This window comes from Mesocricetus auratus, unplaced genomic scaffold (assembly GCF_017639785.1).
Source record: "Mesocricetus auratus isolate SY011 unplaced genomic scaffold, BCM_Maur_2.0 Super-Scaffold_100045, whole genome shotgun sequence".
NCBI lineage: Eukaryota > Metazoa > Chordata > Mammalia > Rodentia > Cricetidae > Mesocricetus > Mesocricetus auratus.
In genome coordinates, this window is record NW_024429222.1 from 1,255,601 (window position 1) to 1,280,240 (window position 24,640).

The 24,640-nt window shown below is 40.0% G+C and overlaps 1 protein-coding gene across 6 annotated transcripts in view; it reads left to right on the plus strand.

The window, feature by feature from the left end:
• Phkb (phosphorylase kinase regulatory subunit beta) overlaps positions 1–24,640 on the plus strand; it is a 183,520-nt gene that overhangs the window by 70,822 nt on the left and 88,058 nt on the right. For all 6 annotated transcript variants that reach the window (XM_013119905.3, XM_005079191.4, XM_005079190.4 and 3 more), the window contains 5 exons: positions 11,864–11,927; positions 18,221–18,316; positions 19,269–19,466; positions 23,026–23,083; positions 24,121–24,198. In XM_013119905.3, the coding sequence (XP_012975359.1) occupies positions 11,864–11,927; positions 18,221–18,316; positions 19,269–19,466; positions 23,026–23,083; positions 24,121–24,198 (494 nt within the window). The remainder of the gene's footprint in view (positions 1–11,863; positions 11,928–18,220; positions 18,317–19,268; positions 19,467–23,025; positions 23,084–24,120; positions 24,199–24,640) is intronic.

Genomic DNA, 24,640 nt, shown 5'->3' on the forward strand with positions numbered 1-24,640 from the left:
TGGCTCTGAGCATTATCTCCAGATCTACAGGCAGCTGGCTGGGGGAAGAGGGTGCTAACTTAGGCTATTGAAACCCCAAAGCCTAACTTTTGGGTTTGGTCTGTGTTACCCACTCTTTGCAGGGGCCATTTATCATGGGCTGATGTCTTTGGGGCTGTGATTGGAACCAGCCAAACAGCTGGTCTGACCTAGAGTGGAGGAGTACGGATAAGGGAAGGTTAACTTTTCAAGATGTAAAAGAAGAGACAGAGACATCTGGTCATATCAGGAGGGCAATCAGTTAACACTATTATCATGTATAAAGGGCCTGTAGCAGATATTTCCTTTACTCCTAGAGCTGCTCCCTTGCAGCAGTACAGTACTCAAGCCCTCAGGTACCCACACCAGCACCTCTCCCTAGCCTTCAGGGTGGGTGTATACTCCCTCTGGCCCAAGGCTAGTATTATTTAGAATGGGAGCCATTCTCCACTAAGGCCAGGCCATCCAGTGGCTATCAGCTGACATCTAAAAGACAATAGAAATTCTGGGCTTTCCAGAACTGTGACTGGATAGAATAGATTTCCAAAATGTGTGGCCCTGACACACAACCCTACTGACACATCTCCTCCCACAAGTTTTCTCAAACAGTGTCACTCCCTGGTGACTAAGCTTTCAAGTAAGAGCCTATGTATGGGTGCCTGTCTCATTCAAACCACCACAACTGTCATTTATCTGAATCTCACTGCAATAGCATCTTTACCTTTTCTAAGGGCTTCAGTAAAATGGGCTATTGCTGGTGTTGGGGAGATGGCTTATTTAGTAAAGCACTTGCCTTAGAATTATGAGGACCTGTTTTGATAACCAGGTCTCACATTAAAATGCAGGGTATAGTGGTGCTCTGGGTAGGCAGAAACATGTAGATCCTCGGGGCTTGCTGGTCAACCAGCCTAGCTGACTTGGCAAGGTCCAGACCAGTGAAAGAACCTGTTTTGGGGGAGGTAGGAAGCTGTGATTCTCTTGAATCAGGCATCTGCTGTGTATAGTAATGCTTGTGGCGAGTATTCATACTCTTCTTACTTTTTTGAGGCTTTTCCATTCGCTCTGTGTCTATGCTTTACAGTTCTCTGTAGCACAAGTGGAGGATGGGGAATCTGACTACTGCCTTAGCTTTGGCTTTTCCTTCCCTTGGCACACTGAGTGATGCCCTTTTGAGCTGTACTTTGTATGCGGGAAGGCTTCTGTCCATGTGCCACTGAAACACTCATCTGGTGTTCTGAGACTACCCTACAGTCTTCCTCCTTGACACCTATGTTTATCAGTCCTCTGATTGCAGTCAGTGGTACTGAAGAGTTACAAAATATATATTTAAATCATACAGAGCACATCAGCCCTTTTTATAGAGGTGTGTATAATGTTTCTCCCTTAAATTATACACACAGTAAATTAGAATCAGAACTGGATTCTAAGTGAAGAACATTAAGGTAAAAAATAAAATAAACCCACTTCATTGTGTTTTCAAGGTTATCTTCAGTTCTTGACATCCAACTCTATAGTCTAAACCTACTTAATATTTCTTAGATAAGCTCCAGGTTATTGTTGTTTACCCATAATCTTCACCCCTTCATCTGAACTCCATTGAGCACAGCTTCATCTTTCCCAGGGCTGCACGAGAAGGCTCTACTAATTGCTCCAAATTCACCACTTCTCTTCAGTGTTTCCTGGGTAACCTCATCTGCTTGGCACATGCTTTTTGTGCTGATTTAGCTTTTTTCTAGGTCTGAGTTTCCAGCATCTCTGGGGACAACTGGGGTGACACCAGATCATGTTCTTTCTTTCCCTACGGCCTGTAACAAGTGCTCAAATGGCACTTTGGTCCCTATTTATAGCAGCCCCAGCTCTCAACTCCTGTTACATACCCAAATAATCTCAAATTGCCTCTGGGGCTGCATTTAGACCTATACTCCTCTGCTTGGTGAAGACTCGAGTTTTACCTATGAAATACCCATTAAATCCTAAGCCCTAACCTTAATGAAGTGTTTTCCAAGCATTAACTCCTAAATAGACTCTTACATTCAACCACATTATCCCCTTGCTTCATCAGTAACTCTTGTACTTGAAATTAAAGATGACATTAGAAGTAAAAGAATTAAAAACCAGTTTTGAAGTTTTATATTCTGCTCTCCTTGTTTGCTGGTAAAGAAAAAAATATTATATTAGTACCAGTTTGATTCCTTTAGTGACCATTTTTTCCCCTGTGGTATTCATTATTTAAGACAACTACTTGGGAAGCAAGCTTGTTTTTAATTTAAATTAAAAAAAAAGAATAACTACTTGATTTTGGGGTTTCTTATTTTTGTTGTTGTTTGTTTGTTTGTTTGTTTTTTCTTTTTGAGACAGAATCTTACTGAGTAGCTCTGGCCTCGAACTCACAGAGATCCTCTGGCATCTGTCTCCCAATTGCTAGAATTAAAAGGGGTGTAACACTGTGCCTGGCTGATAACTTTTTTGCTTTCTAATTTGACTATTATAGAAGCATTTCTCTGTTCTATTCTGCTTCATTTTGTACATTTTTCATACCGAACCATTTGTGAACACCAGTTTCATTTGCAGTATGATAAAGTCCTTGTCCCATAAATATGATGGAGCAGCTTGGGAAGGTAAGGCCAGTGGTCTAAGCAGAAGTTTGTGAGCCCAGTTTAATGCCTGGCAGTGTGTAGGTTTCCTGGTATCTTGTAAATTACCTAGTTCAAATCTTATCATCTCCTCTAGAAATGATTTGTTTTTCTAAAACAAACCATTTTACTACAATCTATCCTTTGAGTAATTATTGCTGTATTTTAGCTTTCTTGAATGAATGCTAGAAAAAAGATGTATCACCTTGCCATTATCTTATCAGCATATGTTCTATTGAATAGTCACTTAGTAGTCCATAACTAGTAATAGAATCACGAATTCCTTGTGCCATTAAAGTATTTCTTAATTCTTTCAACAACAAGGAATATTTGTCAGTAAAATCTAAGATCACACTAGAAATAAGTTGCTGGGATTTAAATAACTAGTGAATAACAAATTAGTGTGCTGTCAATTTACAGCATGTCTAATTACTTATATTCAGGAAGAAGATTAAAATATAAAGGAGTAAATGTGTGTTCTAATTAAGGTGCAGTGTTTACTTCTTTTGTAAAACCATTTGCAAATTCATTCTATAGCCTTTCAATTGCTCCTCCTCCCCAGCCCCACTGCCTTTTGAGATGGCATCTTTTTTTTGTTTACAAATGGTCTGACTTCTGGACTTAACTGGTCCCCCTTTTCAGCCTCCTGAGGATTTAGGACTCACACCAAGCAAAACAAAACTGATGTTTATAATACCAGCACTAGGAAGGTGGAAACAGAGGCAGAAGGATTAGAAGTTCAAGACCATGGCTACATAGTGAATCTGAGGCTAGTTTGGGCTATATAAGACTCTGGCTCAAAAAATAAATAGATATAAAATACCTCCCTCTCCACCAAAACAAGACTTATTACAAAGCTACAGTAATTTAAAATTGCATGATTTGTCAAGAACCAATAGACATAGAGGTCAATAGAATTAACAGTTCAGAAATAAAACTATTCATATATGGTTAATTCATTTTGATAGTACAATGACTCAATCATAGTCTTTTCAGTATGAAATCATGGGGCAAATAGATAGCTACATTCAAAGCAGCAGATAGTAGATCTTACTTCACACAATGTACAGAAATAAATGTGATGTCACTCAAGGACTGTATATAATAGGAAAGCCTACAGATAGCCCAGAGGAAACTGAGCAAAGCAGTTGTGACCTAGGATTAGGCAGTGCTTTCTTAGAACTGATGCCTGAGGCACAGGTGTCACAAAAGGAAACAATGCTTCATACAGGTTTTTGTGTTCCTATGCTCAATGCATAGTATTGGGTGCTATATGCATAGTTATTATATGCGTATCACGGTTACATGGTTAGTTTTTGTCCAGAAATGTGCAAACTTTCTATAATACATGTATGAACTTACATTTCCAACAACAGTAGGTGTGGTTTGTCTCTATCATGGTATTGTCAGTAGTTTTTATTTTAGCCACTGTAGCTAACAATCCCTAATTCTGATTTTGTTTGCATTTCCCATTGGGTGATAATGTGGAACAGCTTTTTGTGTGTTTATTTGTGGTCTCTATATCCTTTTTGGTAAAAATACCTCTCTATACTTTTGTCAATGTTCTAGTTAAGTTTGTTTGCTGATTTTTGAGAGTTCTTTAGATATTGTGTATACCAGCCTTTATTTATTTGTTTGTTGGTGTAGTGGGAATTGAACCAGGGACCTCATGCACAGTAGGCAAGTGGCCCTGAATTATAGTCACAGCTCTAATTCCATCTTTTAGAAAGTTAAAAATTGGAGGGCTGGAGAGATGGTGATCTTCAGGAGGACCTGGGTTCAATTCCCAGCACTCACATGGCAGCTCACAACTATCTAACTCCAGTTTCAGGGGATTTGGCACCCATGATAAAACACAAATGCACATAAAATTTTTAAAAAGATTTAAGAATTATGTAGTATGTGTGTGTGTGTGCGCGCGCCCGCGCGCGTGTGTGTACCGCATGTATACAGGAGCCTGCAGAGGTCAGAAAAGGCATTGGATCCCCTGGAACTGGAATTACAGATGGTTGACACTGTCATGTGTGCTAGGAACTAAACTTACTATAAGAGCAGTAAGTGCTGGGAATTGCTGAGTCATCTCTCCACCCTGTTCATCCCAATATTAGTGCAGACTTTTGTAAAGGAACATTTTTAACTTCAATGAAGTTCAGTTCAGCAATTCTTTACTTTATGCTTTATGCTTTTCATGTGCTTGATAGCTGTTTGCATTGTTTTTGATCCTGGAGATTTCTCCACCCCAGCCTCCACACAACGTTTCATAGTTTTACATCCTACATTTCCGTTCATGTCCATTTTTAGGTAATGTGGTATAAAGTGTGAAACTGACGCTGAGACTGGGAGGGTTTGTTTCTCTTTATTTGCCTGTCTGGATATTGAGCTCCCAGCACCACGCCTTATAGACTGACTGCCTTCATTGAAACACTTTTCCCACTCTTGAAAATAAAATGGGGTAGTGATCAGAAGATCAGCTTACCTAATAAGCTGAAGACCTGGGGTTTGAACACTATTATGAAGAAACAATTTGATTAATTAATTGACTGACTACATGGGCATAGGCCTGGCACGATGGCACAGCAAGCGGAAGTGTTTGCCGTGCAGCCCGATGGCCTCAGTTCAGTCCTGGAACTACAGTACAGAGAAAGAGATAACTAATACAAGTTGTTCTCTTCCCACCCCACATGTGCCATGGCACATGGTACATATGCCCACATATATGTATATACATGTATAACAATAATTTGTTATCAATATTAATTTTTAAATATGCATGTATATCATATCTGCCTATTGCTGAATTGTGTGTGCCATCTACCAGCACCACATGAACTTCAATACAATTATATAGCAATGTGATGAATTTTGAAATGGAATAGACTGATTTATTCTTTGTTTTTGCAATTATTTTTAACTTTCTCCATATAAATGTAGAGTAATCTTGTCGGTAGCTACAAAAGTCTTGTTGGGATTTTGATGAGCTTTGACATCTCTTTTAATAGACTCCTTATGTAGACAATCATGCCATTTGGAAATTGAAGATTAGCTGTGGGATTTCTGTAGATCAAATTTCATTTTCTCTACTGAGAAGTTTTCTTATGAACAGACGGTAATTTTTTCCTAGATTCCCTTTATCCATTGGCTGATATAACCTCACGGTTTTAGAGTGTTGATATGACAGTTTACATTGATTGACCTTTTAATTATTAAACCAGGCTGTATTCCTGGAGTAAATCCCACTTAGTTATGATGAAAGTTCATTTCACACCTTAGCAGGGGTGTTAGCACACAGGAGACTATAGGCTTCATTTTGTATCTTATGTGTATCTTTTGGTATCAAGCTAATGTTTGTTTCATAATATGAATTCTACATGGGAGAATTGTGTTCAGTTTATTATTAATTTGAAATATTTGATATTATTATTCATTGTAAATATTTGGTTGAAATCCTATAGTCCTCAAGATTTTGTCTTGACCGTTTTTTTCTCTAATTAAAATATAACTGCATCATTTTAAACCCACCCTCCAATACCTTTGCTGCCATCCATTCTCTTTCAAATTTGTGACCTCTTTTTCTTGAATTATTATTATTACATATATAACTGAATATATATATATTTATATACACAAACAGCCTTCTGGTTCTGTTCAATGTTGTTTGTATGTACATTATTTTAGGGCTGGCTATTTGGTATAGTAACCACTTAGGGGGCTCATCCCTGGGAAGATCAATTCTTCTCTAAGCAGTTGCTCTTCATTTAAGCATGGGGTCCTATGCGATTTCCTGTATGTTAACTTGTCAACCGGCATGTCATTGTTCACATTTTGTTTAATCAGCCATATTGTTGAGGTTTCATGGGTGTAGCTTTCCTGTCGTATCTGTAAGACACAGTCCACAGCAGACTTCTTGGTACTTTGGTTCTTATGATATTTCTTCTCCCTTTTCTACAATATTCCCTAAGTCTTTGGTGTAATTCTGTTGTAAATGTATTAACCGGGGCTGGACACCCCATGGTCAGCTGCTGTCGGTATTCTGACTGGTTGAGGCATTCTGTTATGGTCCTCATCTGCTGGAAAAAGATGTTTCTTTGATGGAGGGTGAGACCTACACTTGTCTGTGGGTATAAGGATGCACATGTAGAATGCTGTTAATAGAGCAGCAGCAGCAGGAGCAGCGGCACTAGGTTCTCTAAGATCCTGACCTCACTAGGTTGGATAGATTTACAGTACCAGTTGTGATTTCTTTCCTGTTGATCAGGCTCTAAGTCCCATTTCATAGCTGATGGTTACCACCATAATATAAGTGCCACTATTATACCTTTAAGGAATCTTTCCCTGTTAGTCATTGCTGTTTTCATTGGTGTCACAGCGGGGCAGGACTATCAATTGCTTTCCTCCCTTGGCAGCTTGCATAATACCCTCTGATACTATGAAAGTTCATCCCCAAGAAGGGAATTTTGGGGTCAGATCAGGCTTGAATCCTTCAAGTCCTGTGTCCAAAGTTGGTGATGTCTTTAGCAACAGGGTCTTACCTTCAGTTTCTGGGAGGCAACCAAGGGTAACAGAATTACTGTATGGGGAATCTCTTGGACCCACCTGGCCAACTTTAAAGAAGATTTCTCATGATTGGTGCTGGGATTTTTGATAGTCTGTGGCTCTTGCAGGAGGCATTATCTTCCCAAATGACATAACTATAACTTTACTCAAACACAAACTTATATATGTTATATTTAATTTTGGGTTAATGTAAAATAATGTAATTCCCTATGACTATTTCAGACATCCTTAGTGTTATTTATTCCTTCCTCCTCCTGTCTCTCCCTAACCCCTCCTTACAGAGCTATCAAGTTTATTAATTCCATATTGAGAAAATAGTAGTAGTTTATGTTTTCTTGCTTTTCTGGGAACTGGGGAGCTCCTAGGTTGCAAATTTATGCATGTAGAATTGTTTGATGTATTTTTATTATCCGTTTTGTGTCTTTAGTGTTTAATATGGCTCACTATGTCTTACATTTTGTTTTCTTTGCCAGTCTGTCTAGATATTTATCAATTTTAGTTAGTGATTTTTTTAATCAGCTCATTATTTCATAGCTTTTCTGTTTTTTTTCTTTTGATCTTGAATTTCATTGATTTCTGTTCTAGATGATAAGTATTAGGGTTTAATTTGCTCTTTTACTGGTGAAGGCTTAACTAAGGTAAAGGTTTAGACAATTGATTTGAATCTCTTCTAAATACATGCTATAAAATTTGTCTCCAATTTTGCTTTAGCTTTTCCGTATACGTTTTGGCGTGTTGTATATTGACTATGTCCATTGTTTCCTTATTTCATGGGAGATGTCCTCTGTGAGCCCTGTGGTTACTAGAAGGATATGCCTTATTTAGAGCAGACAGTTCCTGTTATTTTTCTGCTACCAAATATGTGGGGCCAATGTGATGATTCAGTGAGTGAAAAGCTTACTTTGAAAGCCTGGCAACCTGAATTTGGTCCCTAGAACCCACATAAGGGTATGCAGAGAGAAACAATTTGAAAAAGGTGTCCTCTAGCTTCCACACATGCACCATGGTACATGCAGTAGTGCATGCACACACACATGCACGTGTGTACACACACACACTCACACATTATGTACACATGCAAACAATAATAAATAAAATAGAATAGAAATAAAACTTTAAAATATTTGTGTGTTTTGCCTTGTTGCATAGATCATTCTAAAAGCCGGATCCCATCCTCCTGTATCCCAGTTCTCATCAGTAGTGGCCTTAAGTCCTCCTGTATCCCAGTCCCATTGGTAGCAGCATTAAGTCCTCCTGTATCCTACTTCCAATTGGTAGAGGCATTAAAGCCTCCTGTATCCTGCTGATTCATGCGCTTGTTCTGCCAGCTGTTTAAAGTAGACCGCTGATGTTTCCAGTGTGACTGTCCTTTCATTCTCTCTGTTCTGTCACTTTGACTTCATGTAACTTGAAGCCCCATGGTTGGTTCATATATACTTAGCACTACTATCTCTTCTTGTTGTGTTGACTGTTTTATCATGTAATGTCTTTCTGGTAATTTTCCTTACTCTGAAGTCCACTTTGTCTATTATTACTATATTTATCCCTACTTTCTTTTGATTAGTGTTTACATGACATATACCTTTTCTTTTATTCTACCTATACTGCTACATTTGAAATGAGATTCTCATTGGCAGTGTATAGTTAAATTATAATTTTGAAGGTTTATTTCTTATTTTCATTTATTTGTGTATCTGTATGCACATGTGCACAGATGCCCCAGAGGCCAGAAGAGGGCATTGGATCCTCTAGAGCAGTGGTTCCAAGGCATTGTGAGTTACCTCATGAGGGTCTTAGGAGCTGAACTCAGGTTGAACACCCTGGAATGAGCAGCAGGTGCTCCTAACTGCGGCTCCCCACTAGGTCACCTCTGACACCATCTTGATGGGAAAGATACATTTGCTTCTTTAATTTAACCACTGGCGCGGTAAGAGTCCAGAGTTTCTATGGACACTAAGGTTGATGGGGTGGGGCTTCTCTTACCATCTGTCTAGAGCAGCAGCCTTGCCTTTCTCTCTTTACTTCCTTGGCATCCCAGAAGCTGAGAATGTTGAACATAAGCATGCAGAGAACAGGAGAGGGTGGGCACCATCACAGTTTTGTCTGAGTTGGCTATTGTCTAAATGATGGCTGGTCCTTAGTATTGGATAGATCAGACCTTTATTAAATGTTGAGTGTGTGTGTGTATGTGTGTGTGAGAGAGAGAGAGACAGAGACAGAGAGAGAGACACACACAGAGACAGAGACACACAGAGAAAGAGAGACACAGAGAATATGTGAGAGAGACAGAGATAGAGACAGAGAGAGATAAAGAGACAGAGAGTGTGTGTGTGTGTTTGGATGAACACATGTCATGCCATGGGAAGTGTGAGGGTCACAGCACAACTCTCTAGGGTACAGTCTCCTGTGTTCCTTGTTCTTGCCTCTGCTACTGCACTGTACACTCCAGGGTGGTCAGCCACGAGTCTCACTTATCAAGGCTTTTCTGGTATGCCTTCCTGCATTTTCAGTTTATCTGTAGTTGTCAGTCTATAAGGCAAAGAAGGAAACCCAGGGAAACCACTTTGCTGTTTTTCCTAAAGCTCTGAAGATGATGGCCTGTCTGCCTTCTCCTTGTCTTTTTGAGCCTTAATGTGTTTGTTTCGTGTATAATGTCTGGGATTTTTAGGTATACATAATGAGAGCAAGGAATACCATCCCCATTTCACTCTCCCATCCACATAGATTTTAAAGTGATTAATCACTTTTTCTTATAATAAATTGCTTATAATAAATGTTTATAAAGCAGTAATAAATTAGCTTAGTGTGATAGTTCTAATTTATTCATTCATTTGTTCAGTTTTGATGGGTCAGTCCTTAAGGTAGGAAACATTCTACCACTGAGCTTGTTGGATTAATTTTTCTTAGGAGAGATGTGAATCAACATCTATTCACCCCAGACAGGGCCCTAACAACAGAGCAAAGGACAACAGCATCCATGTTAACTTGGAAAACCAGTGACTTGACTGCACTTACAGGCGCAAAGTGCAGGGTACTTACAGGAACATGGGTGAACAGAGGGGCTGTGTCACCAGAACACGATACCCCAGCATGGATGGTCATGTTAAAGCTGCTTAGTTGGAGTGACTCTTCTGTTCACTTTCTAAGTTCTGTGCTTGAGCACTTCTGCAAGTCACATGCAGCTGACCCAAATTAGATGTGCTGGGATGTGGGGAGGGGAGACCAGATCAGAAGCTTGTTGTGATTTCAGATGAGGGTGTAATGCCTGTTGTTAATTAGGGAACCCGGGCCGGCACGATAGATGGAGCACAAGCCATGGAGAGCATATTAATCTTAGTTTATTATAGTGAGATCAAAAGCGGGGAGACAGACATGTGAGAGAAAGGTAAGAGAGAAGAGGGGAGAGAGAGTAAGAGTAAGGAAAGATGAGAGAAGAGGAGAGAGAGAGGATGAGAGTAAGGGAAGATCAGAGAGGATGAGATGAGAGAGAGAGTAAGTAAGCAAGCAGGGATCTGTCCTTTAAAGGGGTCCTTTGTACCTGCTACATGTAGACTGGGTCTCAAGGAACTCTGGGCTGGCCAGGGTGCCGTCTGAGTACATTCTGCCAGGTAACAGGGCAGGCCAGCATAATGCCTGAAGCTTTCATTCTCACCTTTATTTAGGATTAAAAAGAGGTGGGGGTGTTAGACGCGGCAGGTTAGGGTATAAGGACGTTGAGTTCTTAAGACTGCTTCCTGCTGACCTGGAGGCTTCGACCATCTTTGGGGGAACTTGAGAAAGCTGGGGTGTTGCCACATCCTGGGGTAGCTGTCACTAATTAACAACAATGCCCCTCCCTGTCTCTTGTGGATAGTCACACATGCTCTGATTAAGGGAGTAACTGCTGTGCTATACCCTGAGGATGGTGTCCTGCAACAGAACTACACACTCGGCCAATCATTCTGAAATTTGACATGTGTGCAAACACCTGGAGGGCTTTTAAATATTATTTATTGGCACCACCACACATCGAGGAGTGAAAGCTGCCATTTCTAGCACACTCCTAGGTGTTGCTGCTTCTACGGCTGCTGTTTCTGTTGCTTGGGGACTACACTGGAGAAATACTGACTTGACCGTGATGTGAGCTATATGTGCAGTCGGGTCTGAGTAGCACAAATACAAATGTGCAGTAACTAAAATAAACTGGACTTGAAAACTTCAGTTATACAAGAAATGGGCATGATCTACCCAAGGACAAAATTCACTCTGCTTGGAACACTTGTATAGAACATAAAGTAATGCCTATTTTATTGGATCCTAGAAAGTACATATTTGAGTGGCTATGCTAAATTGCATTCTGTAACAAGTATATGACACACAAAATCTTTAAGGCTGAGAATTGACACCAGAAGAACCGGTTCCATTGATGTGAGTAATGATGTCCAGCTGGGAGGTGACTGCACAGAGCTCACCCCCAAGTTCACCATTCTTTCCTGTGTTCATTCCAGTGGTGGGATCTAAGTCAAGGTGAACCTAGAAAGAGTTTTCATTATTAAATTAATTTAAATTAAATTAATGAAATGTGGGACTGGTGTTTTTCTCCCATGGAGGTTGTTATGAATGTTTCTAAAAAGATTTGTCTGTGCTACCTCAGTAATAATGGTTTTCCTTTTCTCTAGCTCTGTTGGTTTAGCAAAAGCAGCCTTAGAAGCGATTAATGGATTTAACCTCTTTGGAAACCAGGTAAAAAATATTTTTATTATTTGCATGTTTATATAATCTTACTATCTTATCAAAGTCATGTTCTTAAAACCATGACTACCTGAGGTATACGTGGCAGCCTGTGGTTGAACAGCTTTCCTTTGAAGTATTTAGCCATTTAAAGTTTAATTTTCATTTGGTGGTGGTGGTATCTTTTATTTATTTATTTTTGTTTGCTCTTACATCCTGACCACAGTTCCCCCTCCCTGTCAACCTTCCATCCACTCCTCCTCCATTTCTCTTCAGAAATGGGCAGGCCTGTCATGGAAATCAACCAGTCATGGCATATCAAGTTGCAGTGCATTTGGCACCTCCTTTGCCATTAAGGCTGGACAAGACAACCTGGTAGAAGGAAAGGGTCCCAAAAGCAAATAACAGAGTCAGAGACGGTCCCTGCTCCCACTGTTAGGAGTCCCACAAAACCAAGTCACACAACTGTAGCATATATGCAGAGGGACCGGATCAGCCCCATGCTGGTTCCCTGGTTGTTGCTCCAGTCTCTATGAGTTTATATATGTACAGGTTAGTTGATTCTGTGCATTTTCTTGTAATATCCTTGACCCCTCTGGTTCCTACAATTCCATCTCCCTCTCTTCCATGAGATTCCTTGAGCTCCACCTAATGTTTGGCTGTGAGTTTCTGTGTCTGTTCCCATCAGTTGCTGGATGAAGCCTCTCTGATGACAATTGGGCTAGGCAATGATCTATGAGTATCATTAGGAATCATTTCATTGACTTTTTTTTTTTTTTTTTTGCCAGGCATGTTTGGTTCTATTCTGGGTCTCTGACTACCCAGCCTCTGGGTCCTGGCCCTCCGGGCAGTGTCAGAAGTAACCTCTCTTTCATAGTATGGGTCTCAAGCTGGACCAGTCATCAGCTGACCACTCCCACAAATTTCTATGCTACCTTTACTCCAGCACATCTTGTAGGCAGAACAACTTATAGGTCAAAGGTTTTATAGCTATGTTGGTGTCCCAATTCCTCAACTGGAAGTCTTACCTAGTTATAGGAGATGACTGGTTCAGGCTCCACATCTATGAGGCTTAGCTAGGGTACCCTTCATAGATAGATTCTTGAGAGTTTACATTACACTAGGTTTCTCTAGCTTGTCCCAGAGATGCTCCAAATTCCAGTTATCTCTCCCAGTACTCTCTCCCTTCATCCTTCCCCACCCCCACCTGATCCCTCCTGCTCCCATCCCTAACCCCTCATTAATATCCCCCACTCCACCACCCTACCCCCTCCTCATCCACTAGCAATGTCTATTTTTTACCCTTCACAGTGAAATTCAAGCCCCACCCCCACCCCCAGCCTTCCTTGTTACTTAGCTTCTCTGGGTCTATAGATTATAGCATGGTTATCCTTTCTGTTATATCTATTATTCACTAGTGAGTACATACCATGTTTGTCTTTCTTGTTCTGGGTTACCTTACTCATGATGATGTTTTTTAGTTCCATCAATTTGCCTTCAAATTTTATCATGTCATTGTTTTTCACAGCTGAGTAGTACTCCATTGTGTAAATGTACCTTTTTTTTCTGGGTTGAAGGACATCTAGGTTGTTTCCAGTTTCTGGCTATGACAAATAAAGCTGCTATGAACATAGTTGAGCAAGTGTCCTTGTGATATGACAGAGCATCCTTTGGGTATATGTCCAAGAGTTGTATAGTTGGGTCTTGAGGTAGATGGATTCCCAACTTTCTGAGAAACTGCCATATGGATTTCCAAAGTGGCTGTCCATGTTTGCACTCCCACCAGCAATGAAGGGGTGTTCCCCCTGCTCCACATCCTCTCCAGCATGAGCTGTCACTTGTGTGTTTGATCTTATGCATTCTTACAGGTGTAAGCTGAAATCTCGGAATCATTTTGATTTGCATTTCCCTGATAGCTGAGGATGTTGAACATTTTTGGCCTTGTGAGATTCTTATGTTTAGAATTCTCTGTTTAGAGCTGGATTGTTTGGTTTGTTGGTGACTAGTTTCTTGAGTTCTTCATGTACTGTGGATATCAGCCCTCTTACTTGATAAATCTGACTTGTTAGATAACCTTACTCTTCTCTGAGTCATTTCTGAGGAGTTTCACATGTTTTATTTATCTCTGGTATTATGTACCATATAATGTCCGTGTCAGTTCTCATGTTGGTTTTGATTTAATGCATTTCAGTGGATGGTTCATGCAGAGAGTTTTTGTAATGTCTGCATGGCGGATGGGAAGTTATTGGTCTAGTGAACCTGAGCAGCCTGTAATCATGTCTGAAATCTCTCTCTCCCTCTCTGTCTCTCTCTCTGTCTCTGTCTCTCTGTCTGTCTGTCTGTCTCTCTCTCTCTCTCTCTCTCTCTCTCTCTCTCTGTGTGTGTGTGTGTGTGTGTGTGTGTGTGTGTGTGTGTGTGTGTGTGTGAAGCAGAGCCCTTAGATTTTCATGAGATCTTTCAGCAATTTTTGCACTTAAAGAATCTAACAGCTGACAGTGGATTCATGTGGTGTGGTGCTGGAAGAGAGTGAGTAAGAGGAAGCTCACTGCTCTGGGCCAGGAACTAGACTAGTTTTCTTCGGGAGTGTTTGTAGACTCCTGAAATGGCAAAGCGATGTGACATTCTATGTGACTGTATTTAACAGCTAGCTACTGGATTCTTGTTGTAGAGGGACAGTGGGCTCCACGAAAGGGATAAGAAAAGGAAGCTCTATAAGGAAGTTTAACAAATTGTGATGGGCTGAGAGCTGTCTACTGTTTGGCAGGGCATCCTGGATTAGAGCAGAGGGGTTTAATATAACAGCAGTTTGGAAAGGTCAGACCTTCCTAGGCCGCCAAGGAGAAAACTGAGTGGGGCTGAGTATCCAGGTTAGCTATGACTGGCTTGGTTTTGGTCATGGTGTAGCTTCCTTTGAAGTACCCGAGGCTGTTTAACACCATACCCCTCTTCTTCAGGCACTTTGCACACAGTCACTGTGACTGTTGTCCTTGCATGATTATCAAGGCCTTTTCTGTAACATCTGAGTTGCCTAATTAGGCGTTTTGAGTCTTAGCTATAAATATTCTGCCAATATTGTTTTTTAGTGTGTTTTTCAATCTTGTGTGAACTTTAGAACCATTCAGGAATTCAAAAGGCAGTCATGACACCTAGGCTTCCTCCTGACCTGGTATAAAGGAGGCTAGCCTCCTTGGAGTTTTGATTCTCAGGAATTCTAAATTGCAGCCAAGAACATGACTGTTTTTAACATAACTATGTGCTAAATGTTACTAAATGGGCTGTAACATGGCTGTTTTTAATATAACTATGTGCTAAATGTTACTAAATGGGCTCTTCTTTTATTATTTCAGGTAGAAATAGAAACAAAGATCTTTTTTCCTTTAGCCATACAAGTAGCAATGGAAATAGATACAGAAAAAGGACAGTCATAAAAGCCTATTCAGGTGAGACACAAGCTAAAACCAACCAGTTGCCATACCAAAGTGTACATGTAAAAATGAAACAGAAACTACCAGATCAGCTAGTCTCAGAAGGGTTGGTTCTGGTCATGAGCCTTAAGGGGAGAGGAGTGCCCTTCCATACTATTAAAGCTCCTCTCCTCATGGTGATGGTCAAGTTCAGTCATCATGTTTGTTGATTAGAACTTTGAAAGAAAGACTGAGTTGTAAAGAGGCTCTTGGTAGAGTCCGCACACTCTGCAGAGTTGTGGTTTTAGGAAGCGGAGGATGAAAATCAGTCTGGGCCTGGAGAGGTGGCTTCGTGGTAAAGAGCTCTACCAGAGGTCCTGGGTTCTATTTCCAGCACCTACATGGCAGCTCACACCATCTATAACTCTAGTCCTAGGGGATTTGACACCTGTTGGTTTCTGTGGGCACCAGGCATACTATGTGAGGCGCAAACATACATGCAAGCAAAACACTTACAGTCAAAGTAAATATCAAGTAGCCAAAGTTAAGAGGTTCTCTTAAATAATTCCTATTGCATCTTTTCCTAGTCTTTAATTGTGGGAGACAAGAGACTGGCAAATGCATGGGGGTCAGAATCTGTAATTGGTGATTAATTGGTGATTAATTGGTGATGACGGATTGCTCATGTTCTGCTGCATTCAAAACAGAGCAGACATCTGTGTTCCTTTGAAATCTGTAGGTGATAATTCTGTGTGAGCTTTCCTCATGACTTCCAAGACTTGCTTCTAAATGGGAAATGGCTGTCTTTGGCCTTGTGTAGTTTGGGGATTTGCTTTTTGTTTTTTCGCCTTCTGGCAATTGGGCCATGATGCCTGTGTGTAGTATATATTTTTATACAAGTGGCAGAGTTCACTGGTATTCTATGTCAGTGTTAGGAGGAGGTCACCTCGTGAGATTATTTTCCCTTAGGCATATATCTTAAAGGTTGGTAAATGAAAATTGGGACCTCAACAAATACTTGATGAGTTTAGGTAACTAAATTGCTTATTTGTGGCCAGAAAATAGTAGTTTACTGCTTATTTTATCACATAATCAAGTTATCAAATTTGCCTTTTTAGTTAAAGAATATCCTTTATACATTATATATTTTAAAGGTCCACTTCCAGACAGACAGTTATTGGCCTACAAATACATTATAGCTTCTGTTGTTTTGTGTATTCACTGGTGCCTAGCCCACTTACTTTTTCAAACAGTCTGCTTGCTGCTGCTTCTGCCAGAATTTAGGCTCTGGCTTTGGTCCTCACTTCTCCCACTGACCTGGGGACTTAGTGCCACTTTTCTAAGTCAGGTGTAAGGTTCTCATACTTCACCCTGTCCCTCACATCTATGTCAGTCATCTGTTCTGGAGCAGTGTTCAAATTCACTCTTGTTTACCTCACTGATGAGAGCAGCTGCTCCAGGATGCTTTCTGAAGCCCTGGAAATGTAGGAAACCCAGGCTTCTGTTCAACCACAGTACAGCTACTGAGAGAGCCTCACTCATCTGTTATCAAGTCATTTGCCAGGGCTAAAGACTTGTTGAAGCTGGTGTTCTGAATGAGGAATTACTGTGTTTTACAAGAGAATGTTCACAGAGGACAGAGTTAACAGGAGCATATACAACTCCTGAGTCTGACACTTGGATCTCCTGTCAGGTGCTCCTAGGTTTGAAACTTCAGTCAGATATTGGAGTTTCCAGGTGTGTGAGTCTTCAATGTTGGGTAGAATTGGAATAAGATTTGGAATGTGATTTTAAAGCTACATAAAATATATGATGTCTGATTTTCTCATTTAATTTTTGAGTATTTTTTTGTAATGGAAGCAATCTTTCTAGCTCCCTATTATGTGTTTTAAAATATTTAGCTTCCCATTAAAGTTGTTCATTTTATACTGTGCTATTAAATAGGAAATATACTAATGTCTAAATGACAAAAATAAAAAAGAAAATTCCTTAAATGTTGTTGCAGACCAGTTGACATGTATCTTTTTATTCAAATTTCTTGTTCTTTCTTCCAAGCTTTTTTAGTGTAGGGAAATTATTTAACCTAATACTTCATTAAATGAGTTTCTGCGGCAGACTGGATTTTATCTCTTTGCCCTGTTGGGCTAGGATTTCTTATCTTCAATTGGAGGGATAGCCCTAGCCACATGGGCCTTTTCACGAGAGGTATGAAGAGGAGTTTCTAATGTTATTACTTAAGATTCTCTTACCATCACTTTGTACCTTCACATATTTTTATAGGCCTAATTCTCAACTGTTACCTAAATGAGTTTAGTTTGATAATCAGAATTATTTAGGTGTTCACAACTCAGATTTATTAATATAAATTATCTCTTGATTTATTTCATATCATACTCACCCGCTAAACTGTATCTTCATTAAAGTGAATGTAATTTATTAGACATCTTATAAAATAAAACATGATTATAAGAAAAGAGGAAAATATTAAAATAATATCTAATGATTATATGATTGTTTCAGGAAATTTGGGAAATATTGAAAGCATACAAAAGGAAAATAAAGGGCTGGAAAGATATCTCAGGAGCACTGGGTACTCTTCCAGAGGACTCAAGTCCAATTCCCAGCAGCCACATAAAGGCTCCCAACTGTCTGAACTCTGGTTCCGGGGGATCTGATGCCCTCTTCTGGCCTCTGTGTGCACCAGACATGCATGTGGTGCACACACATGAATACAGGCAAAACATCCATTTATATGTAAAGCAAATAATTAATGAAAATTAAGGTCTTTATTAATGTCTTACACAATTGCATTCAATGATGGAAAGCTTTTGAATTGTCTTTTCTCACAGATTGTCACATGGCTTACAATTCTCTGAAATGCGTTTCTTTTTCAATTTCCAGGGCTGTTCTTGGTCAGTTATATTTGTGGATCTCGACGCTCACAATCGCAACAGGCAGACACTGTGCTCACTGTTACCCAGAGAATCACGCTCTCATGTGAGATGATGTGCAGCATTGCAGTTTTTATGCTGTGTGTTTACCTTTCAAGAAAGCACACTGCAGTGTCGAGTTCATGCAGGACAGGAGACACGCTGCAGACGTGCCTCCTCTCTCTAGCCTCTGAGCCTAGTCAGGAAGTAAACAGGGTTAGGCAAAGCTGTCCAGTCATTGTTTTTATGATGGGATATAAAATCATTCATTTCAGCACGGCACAGTGGCAGACCATGTTTGACTCTTTGTCTGATGAAATTCTGTATACTTCTTGTACCTGACTGTACATTTTCCCAGGGATCGTTTATTGTTTTATCCTTCAAAAACTACCCTTAGTAGAATAGTTAACTATTTTATAAGAGTAATGCCAGATGGTAATGAATACAGAATCAATAAAGAAGCATTATCTGTTTATTTAATGATGCTCTATCCATTTATTCCACCAATTAAATAGTCTGTGGCAGCATTCTCATACATTGACACATATATTAGAGAATATAAATTTTTTCCTTTAAGAAATTAGAATAATGTTTTTTTATGAGCAAGCATGTTTCCGTTCAGTAAACAAATTTCTGTAATATAAATTAATTGCTTCTGCAATATGAATTCTAATGGTACTAATTTACTCAGCTGTTGGACCTTTTGTTTCCTCCTTTTCACTGTTATAGGCATATTGTTATGTTAACTGAGTTGCATTAATATGTATTAATTTTTTATATTCTGTTTAGTTGTAATTTTTAAGTTACAGCCTAATATTGAAGTTGGAAAATTTTTTTTGTTAGTGAGTGAAGTGTCATCTGTTGTATCGGGTTTACAGAGACATGTCATAGAAACATTTGTCTGTCTTAAGCTCACTGTCACCTGATAAGCTTTTGACTTTCCTTTGACAATGCTGCTTCTTGGACTGTTGGTCATGTCACTGCAGACACTTACAGGGTCTTTTTCTTAATGACCGCAGAACACAGACGCTGCCCTGATCCCATGCATCAGTTACCCTGCGTTTGCCTTGGATGATGAAGTTCTGTTCAGTCAGACACTTGATAAAGTGGTCAGAAAATTAAAAGGAAAATATGGATTTAAGCGTTTCTTGAGAGACGGATATAGAACATCATTGGAAGATCCCAACAGACGCTATTACAAACCAGCTGAAATTAAGGTACCACAAACTGGTCCATGCTAGCACAAGCAAGTGCTTGAAAGCATGTATCGAGGAGACTGGCTTCTTGCTTTGAGATCCTGCTCCATCTGATTGTGTTTAACACTATTTATTGCTAAAAATAATTTCATCTCTACCATGAGCTTTTTCTGGGGATTGAATGATTTTATATGTTGATATTTAGACTTGTGCTTAATATGTAGTAACTGATCAAATAGTATTAATTCTTTTTGCCACATGGGCCACATGGATTAATTGGTTAAATAATATTTTTAGCATTTTCAATCTTTTGGTCAGCCTGGTCTACGTGGTAAGTTCCAGGCCAGCTAGGGCTCCACAGAGAGACCCTATCACAAACAAAACTCCTTGTACTCCTTCACCCACTCCCTCACCTGCTGGGTGCAGCTAGAGAAAGTGACAGACTGTGAGTAGGTGCCATCCCAAATCCAGGATACCCATGCTGACTCAGTCCTTGTCACTGCTTTCTCTTCTGTCAGGTCTGATATGTGATCCCATAGAGAGGTCCCTTAAAAGACAAGGAAACCTTGGACGCAGGCTCTCAGCTCTTTGCCTAATTCCTGCTGGCAGCGTTTTGTTCCTGGGTGGCAGCCTCCACTGCCTCTTTCCCTTCATCGACACCGACTCTGTGTTTTACCTCACGGAAGCTTCTGTCTGTCTTGAGGTGTTCCATATGAAGAAATACATAGATACATACACACATGCACATTTCTTTGTGTACATACATCCTTTTTCTTTTTTTACTCGTTTTCTTGGAAATCCCACTGAGCATTTTCTTCTCTCATAGGACACGTGACTATCTTCTTCGTCTTCCCCTCTTCAACCTTCCCTCCATTTTGCTTCTACCAGCTTAATTTTTCCTTTGGCATAAGCACATTAATACCCATTATTAAAGATACAAACAAAAGGCTCCCTCAACATTTATTCTTGTCAGTCTCCTGTCTTCTGTCTGTAGTCATGACCCTGAAAAGCATGGTTTATATCTTGTATATAGACCTAGGATATGGTTACTTTACTGGGTTACAGAACTGGAGACAGAAACAATTTATGTGACAAAGTGCAATTCCAGCTCATAGTCCAAGGGGCTCCCGTCCACCAAGGCAGGGAAGGCATGTCTTTATGGATGTCTAACAGCTCTGGCAGCATGAACTATGTGTACTTCATGGGCAGTCAAGCTGCAATCAGAGCCTATCTGAATTATAACTCTCAAAACCTACCTCCAGTGCTTGCTCTGCCGGCTGCCACCCTAGCCTTACCTCAGAAAATTCTCACAGGCTTTCTAAACAGCAGCGTTGACTGGTGATCCCTTGATTGCCTCCTCCTAGCTCTCGGCTGGCTCCAGGCAGTTTGAGTGGCTGGGTCAGAGTGGCTATTGCTTCGCTCACCTTGTTTTGCTGAATCACGTGGTGTCTGAATACATTAACTGTGTTCTCTCTTGGAGAATGTTGATTGCTGTGACCACATTTCCCCTCCATCCCTGCTCTGTCAGTCTCCATCTCCTGCTTCTGTGATCCATTTTCACTGTGCTTCTCTTCCTACCACGCTCGCACAGCTATTGTTGCTGAAACTGTACTCTGTCGCTGACTCATGGTGAGCCTCCCTACAAGTGTACCTGCTGTTTAGACATACATCTTAGGTGTCCTACAGTCTGCCTGCGTTTAGCTCCTGGTCCTCTGCCTAGGTCCATATCTCAGTCACTCTAGGCATTTCCTTATCACTGGACCACCATTTTTTAAATTTAAGTATGTTACTGAGTGGTGTGTCTGTGTGTGTTCTCACACATGCATATGCACATGCCCATATGTGTGATCATGCATCAGTGAGCATATGGAGGGCAGCTCCCTGGGAGCTAGTTCTTTCACAATGTGAATGGAACCAAGGTCCTTGGACTTGATGGCAGCTGTCAGTCTCCCCAACCACCTAACCAACTTTATCACTCACAAAATGTGACTGAGTTATCCTCTTTAGAAGCCCTAATCCCCGCCCCCTTTTCTGTCTTATTCCTTGACTTAAAACTGTTGTTCATAAAGTTGAACTATTTTGTCACCAAACTAGACACTGGACAGGATGTATAGATTTTTTTTATTATTATTATCGTTTAAGTTGGCGTCAGATTAATGGAAGATAGGAATGATATAAAATATCCCATGTTACAATTTGCCCAAAATGCCCATCGTACTAAAGTTGAGACACACAGTTCTGGGCATCATCGTTTCTCTTTGAATTGTTCTTATAGCTTTGAGCTGATTTCCTCATTTCTTGTTCCACAACTCCTAAGAACAGTAAGAACAGTTGGCTGCCCAGCCTGGAAATGAATGTAACCAAGACCTTGACCCTTCTCAGTGTTCACCACTACCTCCAAGTCAGCTTGTCTCTGAGCAGCAAAAGTCCTGATTTGGCTTCCCGCCCATTCGCTAGACTTCCACTTTTACTCTCTGTGCCAGTATGTTCTAGAACTAGTGAACTGAGATAGTTTCGTTAACATGTTTTGAAGATGGAGTTTCTGTCCAGCCTGGTCCTGCCGGCTTTCATCCCCAAATAAACACACAGAGACTTCTATCACTTCCAAACTGTTTGGCCAATGGCTCAGGCTTCTTACTGGCTAGCTCTCTCTTAATTATTAACCCAATTCTATTAAACTATGTATTGCATGAGGCTGTGGCTTACTGTAAAGCTCTAGCATGTTACTCCTTTTGGTTGCTACATGGCATCTCCCTGGTGGCTTCTCTCTGCCTTCCTCTCCCCAGAATTCTCTTCTGGTAGCCCTGCCTATACTTCCTGCCTGGCTACTGACCAATCAGTGTTTTATTCATCAACAAATAAGAGAAACATATATACAGAAGAACGTCCACCATCAATGTTTGTACCCCCATAAGTCTGTAGTTTCTACTGTTGGCTCTGTGCATAACGTTTTAACTGATTCCTTACCATATAACCCTTCTCTGATGCTCAGGACAGACTCAGGTGTTTCGCAATCTATGTTCGTGATGTGCTGTGTGTGGGCAGTGTGTGCTGAACTGTGGTTATTTATTCATTTGCCAGCCTCCCCACTATGCTGTGAGCCTCTGGGGGCACAGTATCTAACTTTTGTCCCCAGGGCTCTGTCTAGTTAAGCTGTTCTCAGCCTGTGGGTCATGACCCTTTGGGGATCAAATATCGGATATCCCACATATCAGATATGTATATTACAATTAATAATAGTAGCAAAATTACAGTTGTGAAGTAGTGAAATAATTTTATGGTTGGGGGTCATCACAACAGGAAGAACTATATCAAAGGGTCACCACATTAGGAAGGCTGAGAAGCACTGTCTAGTTAGTGCTGGGTGATAGTGAGTACTTAGTATATATTTATTTAATCACTGCTGTCTAGTGAGTTCATTAAATGAGCTTTTGAATAAAAGCTCTGAATTTTTTTTTAAAGAACAATTGTTCTCAACTTGAATTTATTACTATAAATAAGTAAGTCCCTTACATGTAACCTAAAATGTAGTTGCTCTAGTTTGCTAGTAGAAACCTTAATGTTTTATTTTCCCTTTTAGCTGTTTGATGGCATTGAATGTGAATTTCCCATATTTTTCCTTTACATGATGATTGATGGTAAGTGAACTTTTTTCTGATACTGAAGATACAGAACACAAGTGACTTAAAGAATAGCTGAGGGTCTGAGATGGCTCAGCTGGTAAAATGCTTGTGGTGCAGGCATGAGGGCCCTAGTCTGATCTCCAGCCCCTGCCTGTAATTTCAGCACCAGGAGGTGGAGATAGGTGGATCTTTGAGGCCATTGGCCAGTCAGGTTAACCAAATGGGTGAGCTCCAGGTACAGTTTAGGTATCTGTCTCATAGAATTAGTGAGGAATTAAGGAAGACATCCTGTGTCAGTCTCTGGCTTCTACACATGTGCACACACATGCATGTTCACCTGCATGTACTCATGAACATACATAAGCCACACTCAAACACACAAAGTAAAAATAATAAGTCTTGAAAGACTAGCTGAAATGAGTGATTTCTTTCATCTAGTATTAGATTAGACTTAAGCAATGGTAGCAACTCTGCATTTTTATGTTGTTCTGCCTTCTGAGTGAATGTCAGATCTTAAAGAATATTTAAAAGTGTTTGTGTGTGTGTGTGTGTGTGTGTGTATTTGTGATGTATGTGTATGATATATGTGCATGTGTGTATGTAGTGTGTGCAGGAATTCTTGTGAGTACAGGTGCACGCATGCCACAGCAGAAGATTGAATTTCAGTCCTTGCCTTCCACATGCATGCTTAAAGAACTTTCAAAAGCACTTTGTCTTTAATATTGATGCCAGTATCATGTTCATACTTATAAAGAAAAGCTTATCATAGAAGTCATGAATACTATAATATGATATTGAATATCTATAACATTTACGCTTAGGCATAGTGAAATTTCAGTTAATTCAAAATTTAATTCTAAATACTAGAATGACTTTCTGAAATCAATTTCTATAAAAAGTCATACCTATTTACATTCCTCTTGAATTTTATGTTTTCATTTATATAAAGTTTGGCATAATAATTGTAAAAGGACTTAGAAGTTTTTATAACGCAAAATTTTTGTATGCTTATTGAGCACAGCTAGTATTGGATTTTGTATTTTGTGTTTTAGGTGTTTTTAGAGGCAATCCCCAACAAGTCAAAGAATATCAGGACCTTTTGACTCCTTTGCTTCACCACACCACAGAAGGTAGAGTTCTTCTATCAAGAATTTATTCTTTCAGCATTTCCTTGTTTATGTGAAATGTGTGCATCAATCCTTTGTAAAACACAATTATTTATATTATATTGAAAAAAAATGAGGCCTTAACAAATGTGTTTTACAAAAGCAGTCCATTAGGCAAAACAGGGATGAACATGAATGTAAGTGGTCATGGCTGTAGTGATGCTGAGGGAGTTTGCATGGAGGCAACTGTGTGATATTTATGGTATAGTTCCTTTACTCTGTGTAGTGTTACATACTACAAAGAGTCTACTTTTTATTCAAGTCATCAAAAATTATATAGCTCGATGAGTGTTACCGTCCAGCCCTAGACCCTAGGAGGGCTCCCTGGAAAGACTGCATTGGGCTGAAGGCAGGAGTTTCAGTATAGGCATTCTAGGCTCTTGGGAGATGCTTCTGGCTTTTAGCA